Below are 26,273 nucleotides of genomic sequence, written 5' to 3'. Positions count from 1 at the left end.
AAGCAGACGTGTGAAGCTGCCATCTTTCTTTTTTTAAGTCGTGAGACAGTGGGTGAATATTTCCATGCGTTGTACCAGCTAGCTGTAATGAACTGGCCGTTAAATAATCGATACGCGCTAGCTACAGAGCACACTATGTTATCAGCGTCAGAACACAATATTATAAAGGGCGAGCAATTTCAATCGCGGTACTGTTAAATCCCATTTCACTATAGTGGGGCATGCAAGAAGTATCTGAAAGACTTCATAACCGTTTCGTAAGCCATGTGCCTGAGAGGGCGGTTCTCGCAAGGCGAGCACCTTTTCGCTCCTCCCACCGAACAATGAAGCAGATCATTCGGGAGTTTTCTGATGAAAATAACAAAGATCTAAACAGGACTAGCTGATAAGAATTTATGTTATACGGTTACTGGCGCTCCACTGAAAAACACCGCACAATGATAAAACAGAGGCAAGGGCAATCACGCTCAAATACGCACGTAACCGTACCTACGCACGTAACCGTAATTTACTGCGAAGAAGTGATGTGTAGGTCATGTGTACTTATCACGTCGATAATACTGTAAGAAAGATGCAGGAGTACTTAGAATTTGGCGTTTCAGCCTACACAAGACCAGACACCGCCCTTGTCTTTCCTGGTAGTCTACAAGGCATGCTCTACATGAACAGTTGAGCGAATCAACATGAGTTCAGATTTCTTAAGCTACAGAGATCTTGAAGTTACACGCAGATTTATCTCACGACACGATCCCGAAAAATCAAAGCAAGTGCCAATACATCTATAGAGCAATGAGTCACCCATGTTGCCCTTGTGTTCATCTCGTATCTGTATTCTCTTATCTGTCCTTGTTTTGCAATTCTGTGATAATAACTGTCGAGCAGTTTAGGTGCTGTGGGGCTGTCATGCCATGTAATCACTTGGTATTCCACTCAATATCAAAAAATTGGTCGAAGAAAAGCGCGACATGTGAAGTCTATACCGAAACTGCGGAAAAGAGTGCTCTCAACTTCAAATGAATGAAAAAATTGGTCGAGTGAGAACCCCACTAGACGTTAAAAAAAAGCTGCCACTGAATAAACATTAAGTTTTTTATCCCGCAGCATAAACCAAGCATGCTGCACATTTTCAACACTAATGCATAGCCCGTGACATAGCCGAAGGGTTAATTTGTCAGCTCGAGCCAGAGGAGTGTTTATAGCATTCAATGTAGCATGCATCATTATAATGCATGCAATGTAGCATGCATCAATATAATGCACGCAATATTACACGGCACTCATAGTATATGATTTTTCCTCCGAAGCGTATGACAGCACCAGAGTGGTTGTTAGAGCACCCGATTGCCACGCAAAAGTTTCGGGCTCGGTTTTCACTCGAAATAAGATTTTAGCTATATGTTTCTTTCCGTACTGGTGAAGTTTTAGCCGTCAGATAATGCTGATTTTTCATTAAGAACGAATGACGCCGACGCCGAAGCTTCCATGAAACAAGGCTTCTAATTCTATCTTGTTAACAGGGTTGCTTAGTTACATTCGCAACTCTTTAGAAAGTGGGGCTTAAGAACAATCTTGACGTAAGGTTTTATGTAGTGCCTTCCAGATATGCGGTCACTGTTTTCCCCAGTGGTTTAGTACTCCCTTCCACTCTGACTATACAGGCTTGGACGCTGAGGTTTAGAAACCTAATACCTTTCGTACACTACAAAGCAGAAGTTCCTGGTACCTGGGGAATTGTGTCACAGGTAAATATTTTCCTTCATTGCACGCGCCTGGGATAGCAGGCTGATTATTGTGAGTCAACAAATAGCGTTTAATTGCCAAGGAAAGTTTCCTGCATAGTATATTCAAGCGCCTCTAACATAATGTTCAACACAATGTGGAAACTGGTTAGTAAGTCTGCTTCGAGAGTGACAACTTTTCTGTATGTTGTAACTTACTAGAAACGCATTGAAAGTTTGCGTACAATGTTTGGTTCCTCGTACAATTCTGCTCAGCTGCAGTTTCCGAATAAATAGTTGTGGTCTGACTTATAACATTCTTAAATATTATACTTGGCCCTTAAACTAAGGTGTGATTTTCAAGTTTGTTTTAATAGACTTTTCATGTGCGCTCTTTACGGCTAAGAGCACTTGGATAAAATCTGAGTTCTACGGCGACTTCTCTTTCTCAAAGGCATAATAAAACTTAATATCATAAAATCAGTAACAGGTCCAGATATCTTCAGCGAAGAAAACTGTGAAATGCTCTTGTTCAGGCCACAGCGGTAGCAGCAGCAAGCACTGCTCAAGCGAGCCGGTTTCTCGTCCGCTGAGAGCTGGCCGTCCCTCTCCGTGATTGCGTGGTGAGAATAAATGTATAGGGGCAAGATTCTTCGGTAATACAGATTGTGATGGTGTAATGTGGGCCCAGGATCCGGAATAAATCAACCGGCAGTCAGGTGACTCTGTACACACAACACAGACTTTAACACAACCGATAACTCTTACAATTCACACACAACACACTATAGCGTTCCTTATTTACATGCCAAACGTCCTACGCGCCTCGGCACACGAACTGTCCTACTCGCCGTTATGACTGTTGTCGCTGCGGCGAGGTCGGTCGTCACCGGTGTTCCTTGTGCAGTCACGCTGCCTTGACTGTGGTGAGGTGGTGGTGGTGGTGATGGTGGTGTTGCAGGCCGGTAGATCACCAGGCCACTGCAGTGCAGGTTAATGGCCCGTCGCCAACATGAGCCGCGGCCACCTTGTGCCACCACTCGGGTCCCAGGACCTCAGGCCATGAACAGACTATGCTGCCGGTCCCCGTGTCAGCGCCGGCCACAGAGCGGTAAGCCAGCTCACCAGGTCCACTAGGCTGCCGGACACCTGGTTGAGTGACGCAGCCCGAAGCAGGAAGCCAGCTCACCAGGTCCGCAAGGCTGCCGGACGCCTGGTTAAGCGATGTCGCGACCCGAACTGCCGACCAGCAGCTGCCGTTCGAACTGTGTCACGCTCCAACTGCCCGAGCCGCACGCCCCGCTCGCGCTTCCTTTTCCTCGTCTTCGCCTCCAAGGCGTACCGCAGAGCAGAACTGCCGTTCCCTCTTCGCCCCGTCACGGGCCACACAATCCACATCATCACACAGATATTGCAGTGAGTGCAAAGGCCATTGGCAGATGTCCCACTTGAAATGGCATGTATTGAACCACGTATTTTTCAGGTAGTAAACGTTAGTAAGCGGACGCTGTTCGTCCTGATCTGCGTCCCTCCCTAATTTCATTCTGAATATGCAGGAACGTAAGTATTTGTGCAGCCTGGTGAGCTCTCATTAGTGGTCACGATGGCAGCAACATCATACGGCGCTTCTATGACCTTCTGGTGGTAAGGAATCATGATGTGGACAGGCAGACACTCCACCAGAACACGATTGAGAATCACAATGTACAGGTCAGATGGGATACTCAAAGTTATTTATGCAGAGGCTTGAAAGTTGACCTTGTCGTAGAGCAGGTGAGCTTTCTACACATCTGTCAGTGACTTGACTGGTGCTAAGGCGAGCAGGCGGTCAACGTTGTCGTTGGCAAGCAACTCATATCGACCTAATTGCTCCGTGAAAGTCTGGATCGCCATGTTGTTTTGTCTTCGGTTATTCGGATGACATCGATTGATCTTTTTGGTGCACCGCTCAAGTAAGACTGAAGGCACTTTGTCACGGACTGCCATTTTTGCGACCCGGCGTCACGGCAATTAACGGGCGCCGTACTACCCCGCTGACCGGCGGGAACTACGGGCGCATGAAAGAGAGCCGGGAAGTGCCGAATGGGGTGTTCTTCTTCAAACGTCGCCGCCGACGTTTGATCCTTTGTACCTACGGCGGCGTCTGCAGGGTCGTGGAAGGCCGCGATGTACCCCGAACAAGGTTTAGACTACGGGACGCACCGGCTGAGAGCCAAACAGTCTGACCGTTCTCACGGTAAAACTTCTGATGGCCAAGACGTATGACAGCACACCAACAGGTTGTCACTCTCGATAGTTGATGGCCCTCTCCTAATTAAAAAGGGGTGGGGTCAATATATTTTTTCGGGGCGGAGTTTCCAACAATTAAACACGCATGATTGGACCCATGTAGAGGTCTCTTGTCCCCAAGGAAGAGAGCAAGGGGACACGAGGGGTATTTAAGCGCAGGATTTGCCCTGCTAGGCAGGCTAGTCGCTGACTAACATGGTTTAGAGACAGATCAACAAGTATCTCATCTACAAGTTTTTAGTGTGGCTCTGTATCGGCTGGCCACCTAAACTTAGCCGTTCGTCTAGTTGTGACGCGATATTAACGTCTGCAACGTAGACATCGGGACTTCGCCTCGAGTTAGCTCAACCTGCCCGAGGTCACCTGAAAGCACTAGCCTCCCGGAGCCACCAGCGTTGCAACACCGCCGACATCGCAGTCGTGTCAGGGCTCTCTTCGACTTCTCGCATCCGATCGTCAGGGACGCAACGCTGCCGGTCATCACACGTATGCCTTCACCTGTTTATATCTTCGAACTTTCTCCTCCATAGTTCTATTGTTGTTAGTTTGTGTAGTTTGTAATAGTTCTCTCTCGTAATCTGATTTATTGTTTTTATATGTATTTTTTGTTGTATCCAGTGTTGATGTATTTTGCTGGTTGTATTGAAGTGTTGTACTAGATCCCGTGTGCTGCAATATCACTAGAGTAAAGTTTGTTTTGTTTTCTCACGTCTATGGTCTCTTCACTGTCTCTTCTTGCGTACGGAACGAACTAACCTGCTGTCATTCGCGTCACCGACTTCGCGCTGGCGACGCTAGAGTGGCAGCTTGTAACACACTTAAACTTCTCGATCTGTAAAAGGTGCTCGTTCAGGTAAATCGTGGCACTGAAATGGTCCCAGAAAGATTGCCCATTGCGAAGTGCGCGGGAAAACGTCGAGATTTGTAGTTTCGGTAGGACCACTGTGCGATGACACAGCATAATTTCTTGACTGGGTGTCACATAAGCTTCCCGAGGTGAAGAGTAACTAACGTAGCTCTGTACTGAGGTGGTGGCACCACCGGCACTGGCGTTTGGTGATGTAACCACTGACCTCCCAGAACTCCTTACCGTCTTCGTGTTTGCAGCCTCCCGGAGGAAGAACCGCACTCGGAGCACGGCGTAAGAGACCCTTTGGTCGTACTCTTCCGCTGTCTTGAGCTCTTCCTCGTACACATCGTCGTTAGTCACATCGAAAGTTTCTTTGGTTGACGAGTTCAAATTGGTTCTTGGTGAGGTAAGTCATGTGGTAATTGATCTGACTTACATCGGGAACGATGATTTGCAGTTCGTCTGTCAGGAGCGGAATAGTTCGAGTGACACTGGCCTTGAAGACCCCATGGCCCTTGCGCAGCCGCTCCAACAACGCCATCGGAACTAGGAGTGTTGGAAGAACGATGACCAGGGGATTTCGGCACTAGAAAGAATGTCGCGTATTAACGACCCGAGCTCTAGACGAAGCACTTGATTGGTTTGTTGGACCCAAGAAGAATGGCGCAACCCACAACAGGAGACGGGCCATGAGTCAGTATGTATGATTTTGGGAAAAAAGGAGGGTGGAGGGAATGCCTAAAAGTATTTTTAGGTAAACGAAAAGATCGGTCGTGGGAACAGTCTATAATAAATTGTTAAGAAAGAAAACAAATAAAAAATAAAAGTAAAATAAAATATTAGCACAGAATACATGAAATACGTATTTCATGGGGTGGCACGTTGAACCAGCGACTAACTTTTACATGCTATTGATTTTTGCTGCATAGGTTGCTGATACCGTATCACGAAGCTCCGCAGAAGAACGCGTGTACGATCGCAAGTGCACTGTGCCAGTGCCACCTAGATAACTTCAGGCCCGCTGACTGTGTCTGCCAAGAGATCTGACGTCACTCCGTTTGACCGGTGTGTTTCGCTGCACAGATGTGCCCACGCTTGCTCTCGTCACTCGACAGAACCGTATTGTCAAGCCCGGCGAACGTTTTCGTCACGTGCTGGTGAGGTTGTCAGTGACTCGAGAAGGCCGTCTTTTTCTGTGTCTGTCAACTGCGCTGTGGACATGTGATGCGTTTTGTGCAGGCATTGAATATTCGCAACCTGTACGGCTGCCAACACGAACGGTTGGGTGATGCTGTGCGGTGATTTGGCGTGGCAAAGGGACCGAAGTTTCGAGTGTTCCCGTTTCTTAAGGACCACCGAAGAAAGGAATGGGAGTGTGCTGCTTGTCAGGCTGACGTGGACATCCGTTTTTTTTGTTACCTGGAGGTACGTGTGTTAGTAATACATATTTCCAAGTCCTTCATTGGCCCCATCTTCATCACGTTCCGCAATCTTGCTCTAAAATAAAGATGTTATGTGTGCTTCAGACTTGTTGGCGTTAGCCATAGCATTAAAATAATAAACGCGCGTGGCAGTAAGTTCAAAACACGGGCTTTTCCGTCGGTGTCGGTAAACATTTTTTTATTGGTGATTGGCGCTGCAGACTTCTATTACTTCTGTTCACTTGGTTGCTCAAATTGAAATGAATGCTGTGGCATGACTTAGTACATTGGTTTTAAATGCGAAGCATTTCTTAGTGAAATTCGGCAACGTTGAGCGTATCTATCTATCTATCTATCTATCTATCTATCTATCTATCTATCTATCTATCTATCTATCTATCTATCTATCTATCTATCTATCTATCTATCTATCTATCTATCTATCTATCTATCTATCTATCTATCTATCTATCTATCTATCTATCTATCTATCTATCTATCTATCTATCTATCTATCTATCTATCTATCTATCTATCTATCTATCTATCTATCTATCTATCTATCTATCTATCTATCTATCTATCTATCTATCTATCTATCTATCTATCTATCTATCTATCTACCTACCTACCTACCTACCTACCTACCTACCTACCTACCTACCTACCTACCTACCTACCTACCTACCTACCTATCTATCTATCTATCTATCTATCTATCTATCTATCTATCTATCTATCTATCTATCTATCTATCTATCTATCTATCTATCTATCTATCTATCTATCTATCTACCTACCTACCTACCTACCTACCTACCTACCTACCTACCTACCTACCTACCTACCTACCTACCTACCTACCTACCTATCTATCTATCTATCTATCTATCTATCTATCTATCTATCTATCTATCTATCTATCTATCTATCTATCTATCGATCGATCGATCTATCGATCTATCGATCTATCTACCTACCTACCTACCTACCTACCTACCTACCTACCTACCTACCTACCTACCTACCTACCTACCTACCCACCTACCTACCTACCTACCCACCTACCCACCTACCTACCTACCTACCTACCTACCTACCTACCTACCTACCTACCTACCTACCCACCCACCTACCTACCTACCTACCTACCTACCTACCTACCTACCTACCTACCTACCTACCTACCTACCTACCTACCTACCTACCTACCTACCTACCTACCTACCTCCCTGCCTGCCTGCCTGCCTGCCTGTCTGTCTGTCTGTCTAGCCGCCTACGACATTTAGCTCTCCTGGCCGTTTCGATAACGGTATCAATATTAAACTTGGTATGACATAACACCACTGCATGAAAAACACATTTGACTAGTCAAGGCATGAAAATGATGACATGTATGTCAGGAATGTCATGATTTACATTTCATGGTACTGCAGCTCTTGCGGTGGTTTGTTCGCATGGAATGTGTCAAAACTGGAATGGTATGACCATGATTGCATGGCGAACATAAGCGACCAACCCTAACATGAAAATCACGATGTGCATGTAATGTAACAACATGACTACATGCCACACTCATGATGCGCTTGCGGCCGTTTGGCTAGCTTCGCATATGCCTAATTTGGTATTACGTGATGCCAATGAATGACGAAGGAATGTGACTGGTGCAAACATAATAATCATGAGATGCGTGTCATGTGAGAACATGACTACATGCCACAGTCAAGGCGCCAATGCATTTTGACATGACGCGGTGTGCGTGCTCACCTGCATTCATTTCGTCGCGTCACGTCGGCTCTGCCACGCCAGGTGCCGATTCTTCCATATACTCGCAGTTGCAAGCCGCACTGCGCTGCTTTGGCTCATGCGTGCTTCAGCGCGTCCGGCGTCCCTCCATCACAAAAAGAGGCAGACGCCGTGTTGTCTAGGTAACGCATTGGTGTAGAGTAATGTTACTCTATTGATTGATTGATTGATTGATTGATTTGTGAGGTTTAACGACCCAAAACCACCATATGATTATGAGAGCCGCCATAGTGGAGGACTCCGGAAATTTTGACCACCTGGGGTTCTTTAACGCGCACCCAAATAATGTTTCTCCATGGCATCGGTGCGAAATGCAGCATGTCGCATTTAGCGCTGACGGATGCTGGTTGTGCCTGGCGTCAGACTATAGAGCACTCGCGTTTTGCTAACGTAGCGTCGCTGTGCCCAGCGTGCACACGCCTCAACGCTACATTGGAGTATATTGGGCCCTTCATGATGAGCTCGCGGTGGTTTTTCTAGCTTCACATATACCAAATGTGGTGTTACGTGATGTCAATGGATGACGAATGATATGACATGGTGGAAACATGATAATCCTGACACGCGTGTCTTGTAAGAACATGACAGCAAACCACACTCATAGTGTGCTCACGGCCGTTTCGCTAGCTACACAAGTACTAAATTTGGTATCACGTGACATGAATAGATGACGAAGATGAACGACACATCCAAACATGATAATCATGACATGGAAGTCATGTACGGCATCATTTACTTCCACCTCGTAACGCTGTGCTAATTTTAAAGTGACATATCCACATTTCTCATTTAGGCTTCGCATATAATCGATTCCTACTGTGCGTGGGATCTGCCAATTTTTTAATAGTATTGTCTTGCCGGTGTTCCAACCACTTTATTGCGGTGAGCACCTTGGTCCCATATGTTTCCTTGAACTTTAGATTCATGCAGACACTTATGGTGAGGTGCTTTTTTAATTGGTTTTCAAAAGTGTGATTTCTACTTCAAGCTAGAATATTTAAGAATCCATGCCAAAAATACACCGTTCTGAAAACCGGCCGTGCATTAAAAGCGCCCACCGGGGCTACACGGTTTAACATAGGCCCAGTACTAACATTTTCCCCAAGCCCTAAGTTATATGACTAACTATGCACCGCTGCAGGAGGTGCCATAGCAAAAGAGGAAACAGCGCTTGTAGTCTCGGTCACGAGAGATTTTTGTGAAACAATAGATGTCGTTGTGTCTTGGAAAGGTCATCACCCTGATACTGCGCTGAAAAACATACTTGTGGCAGCAGCACAGACTCTTCTTTTTAAATACGTGTCTATAAAGACAGATGTTCGAAAGGGTACAAATAAAACAGCAGAATTTGAGCAAATGAGTTAGGAACAGTTCCTCTGCATGCTCTAGATAATGTGTGTGTGCATGCATGTGTAAGTAAAGAATGAATAAAATATGCCATATTTGTTTGTCAATTTGCTGTTCCATCAAACTTTGCTCTTATAGATCAACCACACTTTCGATAGCGTACAGCCTGTGGCTTTTTCGTGGAAGAAATTGCCCACAGGTTATTCTCCAAACGCTTTTAAGTGCAATAGATTACTTAAAATAGCACGCCTTTTCACCCAAAAGGCAGAATAAAGCTGGTAAGCATGTAAAACTTGGCGTGAACGCTTCACGTTTTAACGGGAGACGATTGTGGCAATAGATTCACAGCCTCCCGTACGCGCGCTTGCTCGGGCAAAACAAGTGACGTCACGGCGGCAGTGAGCAGGCCTGATAATCTAGGTGGCATTGACTGTGCCATACACGCCCACGATAAGTGTGAGCGCCAGTAGCATTGTGACGTCACCCGCTGCCGAAACTACAAAAAGAGCCCCTCATTGGATCTGCCATCTAGTCGGCGGTGGCACGTTGAACCAGCGACTAACTTTTCCATTCTATTGATTTTTGTTGCATAGCTGAGTGCACCTGTATACAGGTTTTCACCACTGCAGTCCCCACTCTATAGTTCTTTTTTTATATTGGTTTTGAAACTGCTGGCCTAGTGTTTGTATTCTGTTCTTTGCTCGTCATGCCTACTACTATACTAATATTATGAAGGTCATTGATCACTTCAATCGTGAAATGCGCGCTGTAATTTGGACTATAAATCAGGGCACAACATTTTGTTCCGAGATGGCTGACGATATCAAAAGCGCTCTAACAGAGCCGCACACTTTGAGTGCTGTGGCGAAGCGGACCAGGAAGAACTATGGTGCTTTGAGGCAGGAAAACAAGGACCTAGCTGAAAGGATAACTGAAGCTGAATGAAAATTTATGGAACTGCAACAATAGAACAGTCCCAATAATGTAAAAATATAGGGCTTACCATTCACTGCTAAGGACAGGACCGCTGAAATGGCCTTGAAAATTTTACAGTCAATCAAGGTTCCTCTCGACCCAACAGACATTGATATCACCGATACCACCAAAACTGAGAACAGTTATGACGCTAATCTGACTGTAAGGTTCACGACCAGAACAAAACGAAACTTTTTCCTTGATGCAGCAAAGAAGGCAAACCTGTCGACTACTGATATTGGCTTCACGGGGCCCAAACAACGGATCTACGTCAACGAACAATGGACGCCCCACAACAAACGCCTCCTTGGTGCAGCTATAGGAAGAAAAAGGAAAGCGTTTGGGAAGTATGCGTGGACAAAGAATGGCAGCATACTAGCACGTAAAACAGGAACTTCCTATGTCATTCAGTTCATTTGTCAAACGGATTTTGGGAGAACGACGTAGTTCAGCGTCATTAAATCCGATATATGGCTTTTTTGCTTTTTTTATCGCCCCTGGAAAATCGCTCGGGTAACACGCCTATTTTCAAACCCTCGCAGCTTAACCATATGCTGGCACAGAGAAAACTGGTAGGTTGACAGCAGTAATTTTCAGCATGCAAACTGTTGTGAACAAAGTTGATCCATTGACTGATTTTCCGGCGGGCTTCACAAACCCGTTTGACGTTCTAAAACATGATATCATCATGATACTGATGTTCTGCGCATGCCTGGTTATATTTAATTTTGTGTTAACCGTACAGCAAAACGTGGGAGAGGCGATGGCCTGCTGGTGAAAAACAAGCATGTCTATGAACTGTTACAGGAACACTGCTTTTCGTGGCTCTGGTATATTGAACTGCTCACCATTAAGTTGGCCTGTTAAACAGTTTCTGTTGTTTATCGTCCCCCTCAGGGAAACCTATCCACATTCTTTAATGCTTCGACCACGATATATTCTTTCTCAATTTAGAGGCATTTTCTTCTTGCATGACTGGAGACTGTAACAGAGATATGGGCACTATCCGTTCAACGCAGCAACAGTTGCTCCTTCAAGCCACTGGTTTTCACGATGTAATCAGTAGTCCCACACGAGCCACTGATAGTGGGTCTTCTGTGCAAGGCCTTAAAATTACTAACATTGATTGTATGCTTGTTTCGGGCCGCTTAGCATTACACATAAGCGATCACTTGCCTGTTTTCCTGTTTCTCGAAAAGCAAATTCCTTCAAAAGCAAACGCGAAGGCTCAGCGGCAACTTTTATCTCCTCAGAAACTCGAACAATTGAGGAGCACATTGCTTTGGTGGATCGGTCTGCAGTATACAATGAAAGCACAACTGCGCATGCTTACCGCAAATTTCTGGAAATGTTTATTTTATATTACAATGAGCCACACAAAACACACAGGCATTCTGGCACAGCACAAATCACTGCGTAACCACTTGAGTAGGGAAATGAGGGTAGCGAGAACTACTTATTACAAAACCGTGTTCAAAAAATTTTTTCTCGGCACCCAAAAGAAAAATAAAAGCGCATAAACATGCTTTTAAGCAGAAACACGCATGAGAGAAATATAACAAGTTTAGTAATAGATGACAAGGAAACATCCGGCTTGCGTCTTGCAGAGTCATTTTTAAATTTTTCTCTGAGGTATGACACAGCCAGTTCAATGTTGCAATCTTTGGTTTTTTATGTGAAACAGTAATATCATCCCCATGTATTGCACCAATGGATGAAACGGAGGTTTTTTTGACATCTAGAAAGCTTAAATCTACCTGTAGTCTTGATGCGCACAATATTCAAAGTCGGCCACTGAAAAAGGTTCTCGACATTATCACGCCATGTCTAGCGTACATATATAACATGGCACTTACCATATCCCAATTTTCTGCTGATATGCAACTAGCAAGGGTGGCCATGATTCACAAAAAAGGAGATGTGAACACTTTGGGAAACTATAGGCCTGTGTCATTACTTCCGTATTTTTATAAGGACTTCGAACAACTCATCTGCGTTCATCTCAACGGCTTTTTTCTTAAACATTCCTTGATACCTGACTGTCAATATGGCTCTACAAAACACAGGCCTACAGAGCATGCGCTGCTTGTTCAAAAAGAATATATATTAAAGAACTTTGAGGCCCAGCTTTCCACTCTTGGTATTTTGTTGATTTCAGGAAAGCCTTTGACTGCTTAAATTGCAAAACTCTTTTCGCGAAATAAGAGAACTATGATGCACGTGGCCACGCTCTTAACCTAATGAAGTCCTACTTGGGTTCACAGTCTCAATGCGTAGCCATTAACAACTACGCTTCACAGTTGCAAAGCATTTCAAATGGCGTCCCTCAGGGTAGCATCTTAGGGCCACCGCTGTTCAATATGTACGTTAATGCTATTCCTAACATCAACACTCACGCAAAATACATTATATGATAATGATACCACCTATTTTTTTCTTCTAATGACATACAACACTTAGCAGATATTGCGAATAACGCACTCTCATCTCTTGCCGTATGGTCATCAGTTAATTTACTAAAAATAAACAAACAGAAGACAAAAGCAGTGATTGATTGATTTGTGGGGTTTAACGTCCCAAAACCACCATATGATTATGAGAGACGCCGTAGTGGAGGGCTCCGGAAATTTCGACCACCTGGGGTTCTTTAACGTGCGCCCAAATCTGAGCACACGGGCCTACAACATTTCCGCCTCCATCGGAAATGCAGCCGCCGCAGCCGGGAATCGAACCCGCGACCTGCGTGTCAGCAGCCGAGTACCATAGCCACTAGACCACCGCGGCGGGGCGACAAAAGCAGTGCTCTTTTTACCTCGAAGGAAAGCAAGTATTTACACGGCCCTGCTTATACCTAGGCAATAGTTTATTTCAGTACGTCGGTGCGTTTAAATCATTAGCATAACGTTTAGCAGCACAATATCACGGCCTGCACATGTCAATAGTCTTTCTTCGGCACCCTCTAAAATCATGGGAAGCATTTCGCATAACAGATATATTTTTCCCACCAAAACCAAGCTTGCTTTGTAATATGCGTTCTTTTATTCTCACCTTAGCTATTGAGCGCTCGTCCAGGGCAACACAACTTTGTCAAACACATTGAAACTGCAAACTCTGCAGCAGAAAATGCACCACGCAATTGATATTGGGTCCTATTTGTGATTAGCCCACTGAAAATGTTTTCTTATAGTGCAATATTTTAACTGTAAACAAACTATTTGACTATAGATTTGCATGCTTTTATAAGACAACAACGAGGAAAAATAATTCATCTATTTTGAAAATTGTTTTACTTACACTTCGTCATTCAATACGTGATACCAGAGTACAAAACAGTTTCGTATTACCAAAGTCTGGAACTCATTATGGTTTTTTAATGTTAAGGTATATTGTGCCAAAGTTCTCGAATTTCGACTGCTTAAATACTTTATCTTATCGTGCTTCCACAAAAGCAATATTTAGGAGTGTGTGTAGTCTTAGTCACAATGTGTTTTCCAGTCTTCATACATTGTAATAATACGTGTTATGGTTTTGTACTGGCAGTGCAGTTGGTAATTAAGATACTTATGCCTTTATTATCGGTTTTATTTATTTTTTTGTTTGTGTTGTAAAAACACAGTGTTTTGTATGAACCTTTTATGCAGTAACTGTCTTTTGCTTTGTGTCTACTGCTGACTTATAGGGATGGCGAGGCGCGTCAAGCGGCGTTAAATTCACTGCTTTTTTTCTCGCCATCCACAGTTTGTGTGTACAAGCTGTGATACAGGCTCGATTGATTGATTGATTGATTATCTCATAAGCGAGTGCTGAAATATTAAGTACAATGCACTTATACAGCGAAGTCATAAGGCAGTATGCACTGGCGTTACCAGGGAGTGGCACAAAAAAGCCAGTGGCCCCCTCCCCGACATTGTTTTCGCCATGGCAGAGGGAGTGCAAAATGACCCTTTACCTGCCCGGCCTTCCCTTCAGTTAAAAAAAAAAGGCTGACCCCCCCCCCCCCCCCACCCCATGCCACTCCTGGTAAAAAAAATCTGTCTACGTCTCTGGTGGAATGGTCCCGCAATTCCAAGCGAAACAGCCGCTGAACTTCACCGCATGAGCCCACGGAAGCGGCTTGGCTTTCGGCATCGCTGCTGCATGTACAATGTAAAGTTTTGAGCGCTGATTTTCGTGAGCCCTAATAGAATCAGTAAAGTCAACTGACCGAGTTCTTTCATTGCTGGCACTGAAAACTGATTCATGGGCGATAACGTTCTTCCCCTTCGGGCATTTATGGGCGTATCCCGCTATGGACGCCTCTGAGGAGGCTCGCCGAGAACGTCAGTGCTATGAGTGAATCACGCTCTCAGGGCTAAGCGAGCAGAAGAAGCACGACAACGGTGATTGCTTAGCACATGCTTTCGGAAAACGCGACAAAGCAGCCAAACAGCAACGACATAGAGATTATTCCAAGGTGATAGCCAGAGAAGCACAAACGAAATGCCGTTATCGAGTTGCTATGAAGGCGCGGGTGCAAAAAAGTGCACCAAAAAGAGAAACATCGCGACAGTGCATGCATGGCGCTTACCCAGCATTCTTGAGTGGAGCTTTCCGAAAATGCTTACATGGTTTCGCATGTAACAATTCCAAGCCCAATTGGAGTGTAATTCAAAGCTTTATTATTAGCACGGAATGTACTTTATGTGGGAAATACAGAAATTTATTGCCTCATAACTTTTATTTGATTCCTAAAATAATTTTGCATTTCGGCATATAAATTCCATGTCCTCTTGGTGTCAGCTTCTCGAAACGTTTCACGCATTTCTCGTGAGGACGTGTTTTAAGGTAGGCATCCCGAACTCGCAAGTCATAAAACGTTTGCTTAGCTGCAAACAGGAGGAAAGAGCTGGTCGTTAGTTTTGCTAAACACCTAAAAAATAATATTTTTCTGATTGATTCAGTCTTCAGAAATAAGTAAAACGTGTCAATTGAAAGATCAAGAGCAAGTATACCGTCGAACATATATGAAATCAATTGTAACCTGTACACCGTGCGGCCGAGCGAGATGTGGAGCCACTCGTGGTGCCGACGTCAACGCAGGGGTAATGTAAACGAACCCTACGTCACGAGTTTGTGGTGGGTGGTTGCTGATGTACGGCTTGTGCTTGCGCTACCCGCGACTGCCTCCATCGTGCCTGCGGCTTCGCGTGTGTCGGCGGCGCTGGCTGCTAGTGCGGCGCCCGCTCGCGCACGTCACAGTTTTGCTTGGTCACGTGGCCAGGTGTGTTTACCGTTCCGTGGAACTGTTCCTGTGTAACTCGGTGCTCTCTGAAATCGAAACTCAGACTTGACGCTCTGAAAACATCTCTAAATAAGTAATGATTGGGAACTGGCATAAACGAGATTTCAAACCTCGATGAGTGGGTCATACGCTACCAATTGATAAAAAAAAAGTGCAATGTTTTTGTGTCAGCGCTTTTCGAAGTCAACGGGAAGACTGTGGCTGACGTTGCGAAATCATTAACTTGAAATACCCGTTGCGGCTAGGGAAATCTTCGCTATTGGATAATTTTCTCGTCACTTTATTATTTTGGTAATACTGCGCAATTACTTTTATTGCTTTTTTGTTTGTTATGTCTTTCTCCCAAGTGGTGAATCTAGAGTTGCCACACAATTACACACCAAAAACCATTAAGTGACAAGTTGTTTTGTCTTTTTTGGTTAAATTGATTATGTACATCCTTTACAATCTTGAGCGGTTATAATTTAATGCGACAGTGTTAAATGATCTTTTGGTGACGTAATGTCATGAGCGTGATGCGCGCGAAAATAGTGACACCTTTCCTATTTACAATAAACTTCGTAGATGCATTTCAGTTAGACACTACTGGACAATCAGCTAAGCAGTGAAGAAATTTTTTTCAGAGACACCATGTAGCCTATTTAACTTTATGCTGCTGCTAAGTAAACATGAAGATATTGTTACATACTGGGTGTGAATTGCTTCACTATAATCACTGCACAGCGATATCTTTCACTCATATAAATAAGATCCTCTATCGAGATGACAACGTGTTCTGAAAAAAAAAAACATCAGTGAAATATTGCCGCACTGACTTATTCTTCAAGTAAATGTCAGTTCTATGAAACTATCAAAAGTAACTATGAAAAGAGCATGTTTTGGTCTGGTACCAGGTACTTCAGTTATTTCAAAGTGATAGTCAAGTAACCAATAGATATGTTTGGCCTAATATGTTCGACAAGAAGGCAAGTCTGTAGGCTATTTTACAGAAAAAAAATTCAGTGTTTAAGCAGTAGTTATGTCAAGCGAATAAATCTTCTGCCCAGCTTAGTGTCATTATTTTCTCATTGTGGTACATAAGCTCTCCTGCCACGAAGGGCGCCCACGCTATCGGCATAATATGGTAATTTTGATAGGAAAGCGGCATAAGTTGGGTTTTCAAGAAATGAAGCTTGTGCAAAAAAGAATGATGATTAGTGTATCACACAAATTCTTCCCAAATACTCGATTTATTTATGCGAAGATAATATAAACTATAAGTTAACTTGTAGCAGAAGGACTCTGCAGACGTTGTAATTGACATCAAGACGATTATCTGTCAAATATGAAGTTGCGATACTGTCATTACGAACCTCTGGCGCGTCCCGATGTAGAATCGACAAGAGGCATGTGACGGCGAGCAACATTCCCTTCGCGCTCGGGTAATGAGAGAGAAGGTGAGACTAGCAAAATGGAGAGGGGCAGCGTCGGAGCTTGATAAAGCAAAAACTGACAAAAAAGTCCAGGCTTCTCAACGAAGTGAGTTATGTCGAGTTGGTAAAGCAGGGTGCTAAGACCCATATTGCCTTCGTTGAAGTCACCAAATGGTACAAAGGTTTGTTCTTGTAGGGGTTTTCTATTGTTTCACTACATTGAAGATTGATATTAGAGTAATGTTAATCCTTTTTTTTTGTCTCCGACATGTTAGCCGAGCGTTTTTCTATTTAATGCTAATTGAGTGACTTGAAGGGACATAAAGAATCTACGACGAAGCTAGGCCCTATAAGGTCCATGATGCCAACGTTGAAGTCACCGATTAGGGCAGACTGTTTGTGTTAGTAGACGTTTTATATTGTTTTGTTAAAAGTATGAGTGATAGTAGTATACTGTTACCTCTTTTCTAGAGTCTCACATAAGATTCTACTGTAGCCGTGTGCACGGACGCCAATCGAATGGACAAGCATCGCCCTTATGGTGCTTCGGCCCTAAAGGAATGAGCGAGCGAAAACTTTAAGGTCACTGCAGTGCGCAAGAAACGTGGCCTGACATCCGGCACCCTCATGGACTAGAGTGAGTGAAACAACTTTATCGTTCATCCTGCATGAAGGAGGAAGAGGTAAGGGAATTAAAAGATGCTAGCATGCTCGGCAGTCCTGGAGCAGCAACTTACTAGCGTCTAACTCATGGGGGCACCGCTTTCGGCTGCTGGTGTTCCTGGAAGCCAAGCACCTGCTGCACCACGTCTCTTTGGTTGCTTGGCTCTTGGCTCATGATTTCACTGCTTATGTTAGTGGGCGTTGCTTCTTGGTTACGCGGTGGTGGCGTACAGTCCCAGAGGAGATGTCGCTGTGTGGCTCGCGTCTTCTTCCGGAGTTGGCGTATATTGTTGAAGTGCAGCCTCGCCGAAACCTACAACGCAGTGAAGTAGCTACACTGCGGCAGTTGCCCTCACGGACTTGGTTTTTCCGGCGCGCCTACTCCTCAATGCGTTGGCAAACTTGCTGAAGTTCGTGCACGAACTTGGTATACTTTTATTCAGAAAGCAATTATATAAAATGCTCATAATTATGCCACCATCGGCGTCTTATCTTGTGTGAATTTCAAATTGATAAGATTTTCCTACTTATCGTATGTATGATTTGCAATTAAAAGCATGCGAGGCTTGCCTCCGGCAACACCTATTGCAACTGTGAAACACTCCAGCGAGCGAAGACGTATGTAGGGCTGCTTAAGGGTGGGCGATGTGGCGGGTGATGCGCTGCCCTGGCAGCTGTAATTTGAACAAACAGCTGCGCTCGCGCTCGGCCATGGATGCGCTCTTCTAGCAGAGTTCGAGAGATGTTTCGTACTTTAGGCACTGACGGAAACATAGTTGTCCAGTGTGGTGAAGCACGTTGCTGGGTACGCTGTTGTTGTGCGCAGTTGTTACCTGACATCAGCTACACGCTTTCCTTTATGCTTGCAGTGTAGCACAAGTACCTGTCGTGTCATCATGGCGTATGATTTTTATAGGTGTCATTCCAGCATCGGTGTTTGCAAATTTTTTTTCTGCAGTAAAAGGAAACACAGGTAGTGGGCTTGGCGCTCTAGGGAAGCGTATTTGTAGAAATGGTGCAGGAAATTACATGGCGCACAAGATTCTGTCCAAGTGAAGATGTCTTTAATAAACGCTTTCGAATTAGTAGTGCAATTTTTTATATGTAAAAGAGGAGCGATGTGGGCTCTCTTCTTTCCCAAAGAAAGTGGTATAGCACTCTCATAATAGCTACTTCTTCCAAAAAAAAAGTTATGCCGTTGTCTAAAAGGCAAAGTTACGAATGCCATAGCAACAAATTGGAATTGCACACAGAAAATTTAAAAACTGCAAACTTTCACAGTGCCTCTAAAGTACAAGAAAGGACGTGCGCAAAAAAATATACACATTAGCATTGCGACATAACTTTTTTCAGCTTGACAAATGCACCACGCTGCTCAGAAACAAGGAAGGACACACAAGTGGAACACAGACGTCTAGATAAAACGAGTTCGAAATAACAACAGTCACAACCTGACCATAGCAGCACGCTTATAAAAGATGTAGGTACGTATATTATTGTGGGGTATGCAAAGGAAAGAAAGAGCACCGGCCCGTGCCACAATGTATACCGGGCTTAATTCAACAGAAAAGGAAAATGAAGAGGGTCCAGCCCGAAATTAAACTCAAAGAACGAGGCACGAAAATAACACGTGGGTGTCGACAGGACGAGTGCGAAACAACAAAATTCACCACTCGACACTTGTACTACGCTCCTGAAACGCAAAGATAGAAGCACACGAGCACGAAAAACATACAGATGTAAACAGGACAAGTACAAAATAACAGTCGTATCCCACTACTCAAACAGGAAAAGGAACCCACAACAATAAGACACAGATAATAACTGGACAAGAGCAAAAGAACTTTCCGTGCTCGACAACTGCTGTGCACTGCTCAAAGACAAAGAGAACGCACGAAAAGAACACACGGGTGCTGCGAGGACCCGTACGAAATGACAACTGCCTCAGTACACTTGCCCCGCACTGCTCAACCACACGAAGGGACGCTCAGAAAGAACACTCCGGTGTATGCAAGACGAGTGCGAACTAAAAGATGTCAGGGGTTCTGTCAGAGGTCAGGAGAACTAAAAGATGTTAGGTGTGTCATTCCTCATGAATGAGCAACATCTTGCAAGTGTGGACTATGTACAAACAACTAGACTCTTTTTTAGCTGTTCTTGCTAGCTGATCACTTCTTTAGATTGCAGGATTACTGCAGAAAGGGACATTGCGGTGGCGCAGCAAAGTGCGAAAGGTCACAGATTTAAAGCACAGTGCTTCAAAAAGACATTTATCTAGCGCGTTTTGATTGTGATATATATATACAAACTGATGCGAGCAGCATACCCTCGTCCAGGTCGCTTCTACATCCTCCCAAAAATTCATAAACCCGGTAACCCAGGTCGACAAATCATATCAGGCATCGGTACTGAACCCATATCAGGGTACGTAGACAAACTAATAAGCCACATTCCATGCACCCTCGCGTCGTACATAAAAGACACCACACATTTTCTTCGAGACATTGCAGGTCTGTGTGTGCCGAAAAACTCGTATTTGGTTACTCTTGATGTCTCTTCATTGTATACAAATATTCATTACGACGATGGCATAGCTGCATTACAAAACATGTACACAAAGCATAGACAATCTAACACCCCAGATTTCTCTGCCATCGCAACTTTGACGAGGATGGTCCTCGGATTAAATTTATTCGAGTTTAACCAAGAGTATTTTCGACAAATCAGCGAGACCGCTATTGGCACCAAAATGGCACCTAATTATGCCAACGTATTTATGGGAAAGCTAGAATCTGAATTTCTTGCACAAAGTTCCTTGAAACCAATGTTATACAGAAGATACATAGGCGACATCTTTCTTATTTGGACCCACAGCGAGGACGAACTTCTCAGCTTTATAGACACTTACAATGCTGTACACCCGAACATACACTTCACACACACATACTCGCAAGTTACCGTAAATTTTCTTGATGTTACCATAACGATAGAAGAAGAGAAGCTCTCTACAACCCTATATCGCAAACCAACGGATCGACAACAATACCTTCATTACCAAAGCGATCACCCACGCCACTGTAAAAACAGTATTCCATACAGCCAGGCTCACCGGTTTAAGCGAATCTGCTCTAGAGACGCTGACTTTGACACGAGCTCACAGAGGCTAAAACTAATGCTCGAGAAACAAAAATACCCCCACATGTAATTAATGAAGCTGTTCAAAAAGCGAGAAAACTAAAGCGTGAAGACTTACTTATGAAGCGACCACCGCAAGAAGACCCACAGCGAACAAACCTCTGCTTGACTTACAGCACAAACTTTCCCAGTGTAAACAAAATCCTTAAACGACATTACAACATTCTGGAACAAAGTGAACGTCTGAAACGCGCATTCCCATCCGCTCCAGGCGTCGTTTACCGACGACCACGTAACCTCATAGACACACTTGTCCACTCTCAAATGAACACATCACCCCCCAATAATTCATGCCGACCTTGTTTAAAGCCACGATGTCTTGTATGTAAGGCGATGTGAGAAACACACAGAGCAACCAGCACACAATCCAAGTTTTCGATTAAAATACGAGGAAACCTAACATGCGATTCCTCTAATGTGGTATACCTACTCGAATGCAACGTGTGTGGTATGCAGTACATCGGACAAACAGAAGCACCATTTAGGATTCGCTTCAATGATCACACAGCTCATGCGAAATCAGCCGCAAGTCTACCTCTATCAAAACGTCTCAATCTTCCCGACCATGCATTCGACAAACTATTAGTAACGCTCTTAGAGACGGGATTTAAATCAAATCGAGAACGTGAACAACGAAAGTCATACCTTATCCACCGATTTAACACCCCCGATAAAGGAATAAATGAAAATCCTGGTACACTTGCAGCAATTGAAGCATTAGTAAACAATAACGGCAATAATGAAAATAGTAACTGAGTTCATGGCACTGCAGCTGCGAAGGGCACTGGACAACTAAAAACAATTCCAAGTCTAACTACTTTTCCTAAGTGCAGCTGTCATCTGTTTTCTGTTTTATTTTACTACCCAATCAATTGTGCCATGCATGACATGCCCAACAGCAACCCTGTGCACAGCCGGGAGGCCCCCACCGCACGCGTAATCCAGAAGCGGGCAAGAAATTCGCATTGCGCCTGCTTACCAGCCTCTGCCGCAATACGCGGCACCCCTCTTTTTACGACGAAATGTTGACGGGGCGCCGAGCAGTTAAAGGCTTAGAACTTTTTAAAATGCCCGCTTACCAGCCTCTGCCACAATACGCGGCACCGCTCTTTCTACGACGAAATGTTGACGGGGCTCCGAGTAGTTAAAGACTTAGAACTTCCTAAAAAAGCTCTTTTTTGCCCCACACCGAACCGCCAGTGCCAGGGGGCGCCGTCTGGTCGGGAAGAATGCGTTAGTGAAAGGAAGCATACACAGACCGCTGACATCAGAAAGGTGAAGGGGAGAAAGGGGAGAGAGATGAAGGGGGAAGTGGAAGGAAGAGTGGGAGGGGGCGCCCGAGGGGAGTCCTCCTTATATTTCTTTTTCTCTTTTTTTCTTTTCTCTCTTTTATTCTGTCTTTTTTCTCTTTCCTTTCCCTCTGGTTTGAGATTGTATAAAGCTGAGCACCAACAAACTGTACCTTTAATCCTGATGAAGGCCAGACTCTAGGCCGAACGTCGAAATAAACCACGTTGTGACCGCTCACGGAGGATCTACTGGACTATATGCAACGCTACGGCCACTCAACCACCATGCCTGCCTATATATATATATATATATATATATATATATATATATATATATATATATATATATATATATATATATATATATATATATATATATATATGAAGAGAGAGAGGCAGAGAGGGAGAGCGGGACAGACTTTTCAAAAGTTCTTTTATTTGCTATTACAGGACAGATCAACAGATTGTGTGCCCTAACCGCGCAATGTTTACTGTTCAGCCGGCCCGAACCACTGTGCTATCGCGTAATACTTGCGCTTATATACTGTACTGGAAGCTCACGCAATGCTATACTGAGAATCAGATCTAACTACAACGTCACCGTATTAATGTGGCTGCTGTATTCACAAAGTGGCTTTTTTGCCGCAGATGCTTTCGAGCTAGAACTTCAATGGCATTGTACTTTAGAGCTTTTTTTTAAATTCGCCTATAAAGTAGATCGTCATGATTTTACACACAGAATTACAATGGCACTGTTTTCGATACCTTTGTTGCTGACCTGCATCACTTCTTTACGTTGCTTTGAAAACATTCCTTCAAGCTTCTGAATGCTCCGATGCCTAAAGAAAAAGTTGGGGCTCAATTCGTAATCTTCATTAAGGGACATGGAATTCTTACCAATGATCGTCGGTGAAAAATGACCTTGTGAAGAACATACTCATGTTATGGTAGCTTTTCATGTGGTCACACTTGCACATAATGAAGTCCGTAGAACTCGTGTTGTATGTCCATATACGATCCCTTGTACATACAAACTGTAAGAAAAGATAATTTTCTTTTTATTAGTTGGTTTGTGTTTATAGTACTTTTGTTCTTGATACGAAAATGAAAAATCTTCTATATACGAGCTTGTCATGTAGCGCCAAACGTGGGGCATTGGCTTTCCAAATATGCATGGCTTCTAGTTAACAAAAGGAGGCAGATGATCCTGAGAGCTGGTTTTCTTATTAGGCACAGGCTACAAGAGCCTGCAAACTATGGATTTCAAACGACGTAGCAGTAATTAAAGCATATATAAACCAAATGAAAGTAGATAGAAATGAAAGTAACGTCCTGCTAGGGTTGATAATCCTTATGGCAGTGCAGTGCAGGGCAGTCTCGTTCTTGTTTTCTTTTTTTTGGTCTTCTTTTCGAAGCCTCATCTGTTCTTTTTCTACCTTTTTGCTTCTTTTGCCTTTTTTAGTTTTTTCATTTTCTTTTGTTTCTTCTCTCTTTACCCATTTTTGCTCTTTCTTTCTGGTACTGTTTTGATTTTTGAGTCTTTCTATTCCTTGCTGGCCTCCTATTTTTTGTTCTTTTTTATACGTGGTTTCGCATGCGCTCCGCCAATCGAGTTAGCTATTTGTTGCTGATAAAAATAAGCGATCATCATCAAGGCATTTGAAGAAGAAGGGGAAGAAGACTTTGCCATTTCATTTCTATATTTTTGGTTTTCATTGACATACCTTACCTAAAATAACATCTAACAGTCTCTACCTCGCATTCTTGGCCGATTGCCTAGTGTGGGTACGTGCCATTTGTCGAAAGACACAAGCCCGAGAAACAAGAAAGGAAAATAAAGAAAAACTGATGAAGGCTTAGTCGTTTCGTAAAACCAGGTAATTATTATTAATATTGCTAATGCTATAATATTATTATTTCTATTGTCATTGTCGCTTCGTTGTTGCTGTTATAAAGTGATAGGACAGGTATGCCACTAGAGAAAAGAAAAAGAAAACGTAACTATAGCGTTAGGTATTGACTACGGAGGTTGACACCCAGTGGAACAAATGCATCGATGGCGAAACGTAGTCCCTGCTCATCGCAAGCACAACAGACGACATGCCAAGGCCTGACGTGCACTACAGGCAATCGCCTACACTCACTTACAGACTTCGCAATGTTTTTTATAGACAACATAGTGACGAATATCCGTGCCACGAGTTCACCTCTGCACTATAGGTGACGAGAATTTTAGATTTCTACGGCATTTCGCTTTTCAATGGGCACTTACTCAGCACTGGACGCTGACCCGGACGTCCAATGACCCCGTCTTCAGAGAGCATCGCCGAGTGCCTGAGAGGGAGGCGATCGGTTTTTAAGCTTCAGTCGTCTGGGTGGGACCTCTCTGGACCTATTTAGTAGCATCTGACCATACCAGTGGTGAATCCACTGAAGAGGTAGGGGCGATCTAGCTCTTCCCCCCAAGGCTTGTCGGCACCCCTTCCCCCTCTATTTAGGGCTTGCCGTCCACTTGCTTTCACCAATCGGGACAAATGAGTGGCACTGCTTTGACCACATATTAACAGTATTTGGCTATGACAGAGTTTTAGTGCTCGTAAAAACAAAAAAAAAGTAGTGACCACGCCCCCATCTCCGGTGTTATTTCAAGCAACCGCCCCCCTCCGCCCTCCCCTTCAATGAGTCGCTGAATTCACTCCTGGACCATAGACACCACAATTACATTACAGATTAGCCCAGCAGACACCACCCCACCAGTGCTTACAAAGGCACTGGTACATTTGCCGTCAGAGGCACGACCCACCAAACATATCCTGAAGAGCTAGTGGGTGGACCCTGACCAGACCCGGGCAGCCACACTATCTAGTAGGGCCTCACGAAAGAAGCCTCATGTACTGTACCCTACTGCCAAGAAGCCTTACTTAAATACATATGATTCTTGCTGTCATCAACGTTCATTACGAGAGATAACGATGCCTTGTTTTGCCTTGTTGCAGTGCATTACCCGCCTATCATTAAGACATGCAACGTGAAAAAAAGTAACAGCAAATGTTTGGCACCCATTAAAGCTCTCAACGCAACAACGAGCGTGACTGTTCCTTAGTCCACTCAGATCACATCCAATATCTACGTAACTATTTGTGACGCAGTCCATTTACCTTTTTGATATCCGGTTTCTTGCATATCCCTTTTACGCATGCAAACAAACCATTCAGTGGTGATACTAACGGTAAAAGAAGAATTGCCGTCGAGATACACTTTTGAAACATCGTTTTGAGGGTGACTTCGTCGTGGCATTGAAGTGTTGTTTCCGTAGAAAGCCTACGTATGTTGCCAACACGCTAGTCTTTACGGGTGTCACTGTTGCCAGAGGTTCACAGATGTTCAGCGAAAAAACGTTTTGACCGTTGAAAGAAGTGTGGGCCTAGGTTGCGGTTCTCTTCGAAGGCGGTTTGCAGCGGCTTCCCCATTCCTATGAAAATAAATCTTTCATTGTTTCTGTTCGGCTATTGTATTTCCAACACCTGTACCCTGCTATGACCACCCACAGAGAAAGCAATAATAATATCTGCAGAATAGTGCAATTGTTTTGTAGGTGTGTCAGAGGAAAATATTAGGGGACCCTTAAGCTTCTCCTTTAAAAGTTGAACGCGATAGCGATATTCTGTCGCTAGTGCGTACTTCAAACACTTAGTGCATCAAACCTTTTTGAACTTCCCATGCACCCACAATGCGCTTGCTCTAACCACAGTGGTGAATACATGGTTGGGGCGTGAGCTTCTAATGCGGGAGGTGCCGAGTTCGATTCCCAGTTGCGATTGCTTAATCACCAATTTTTCAAATTAGGTCGCGGAGTACACCGACCTGACGCTTGGTTGTTTCTAGGTGGTCAAGGCGATTTCTTTCTAGTTTATTTTGTGTTCCTACTGCAGTGGGTGACTGATTTTAAACCATGAAGTCATTATGGTCATCACACGTTCTGATGCTCGATGTTGATGTACACTTGTACCACACATTATTACTGCAA

General features: G+C 44.0%; 1 protein-coding gene and 1 long non-coding RNA gene across 3 annotated transcripts; one reads left to right on the top strand and one right to left on the bottom strand.

Moving 5' to 3' along the window:
• Window positions 1–6,050: 6,050 nt before the first annotated feature.
• Window positions 6,051–10,881, top strand: LOC142764959 (uncharacterized). Its single transcript, XR_012883987.1, has 2 exons — window positions 6,051–6,282; window positions 10,615–10,881. It is a non-coding gene; the product is annotated as an uncharacterized LOC142764959 (long non-coding RNA).
• Window positions 10,882–15,104: 4,223 nt separating this feature from the next.
• On the bottom strand, window positions 15,105–25,637 carry LOC119167969 (uncharacterized). 2 transcript variants are annotated; one of them, XM_037419427.2, is made up of 5 exons: window positions 25,405–25,637; window positions 23,144–23,280; window positions 23,012–23,085; window positions 16,376–16,462; window positions 15,105–15,271 (listed from the first exon to the last, which is right to left on the bottom strand). In XM_037419427.2, the coding sequence occupies exons 1-5, from the start codon at window positions 25,513–25,515 to the stop codon at window positions 15,123–15,125; spliced, it is 558 nt and encodes a 185-aa protein (XP_037275324.2). In that variant the 5' UTR covers window positions 25,516–25,637; the 3' UTR covers window positions 15,105–15,122. The 2 variants fall into 2 exon arrangements, 1 of the variants encoding a protein (XP_037275324.2); XR_012883986.1 differs by lacking the exon at window positions 16,376–16,462.
• Window positions 25,638–26,273: the final 636 nt, after the last annotated feature.

Source organism: Rhipicephalus microplus, chromosome 6 (assembly GCF_043290135.1).
Source record: "Rhipicephalus microplus isolate Deutch F79 chromosome 6, USDA_Rmic, whole genome shotgun sequence".
NCBI lineage: Eukaryota > Metazoa > Arthropoda > Arachnida > Ixodida > Ixodidae > Rhipicephalus > Rhipicephalus microplus.
The sequence above is the reverse complement of the archived record's forward strand: the minus strand, read 5'-3'. Positions and strand labels throughout refer to the sequence as shown.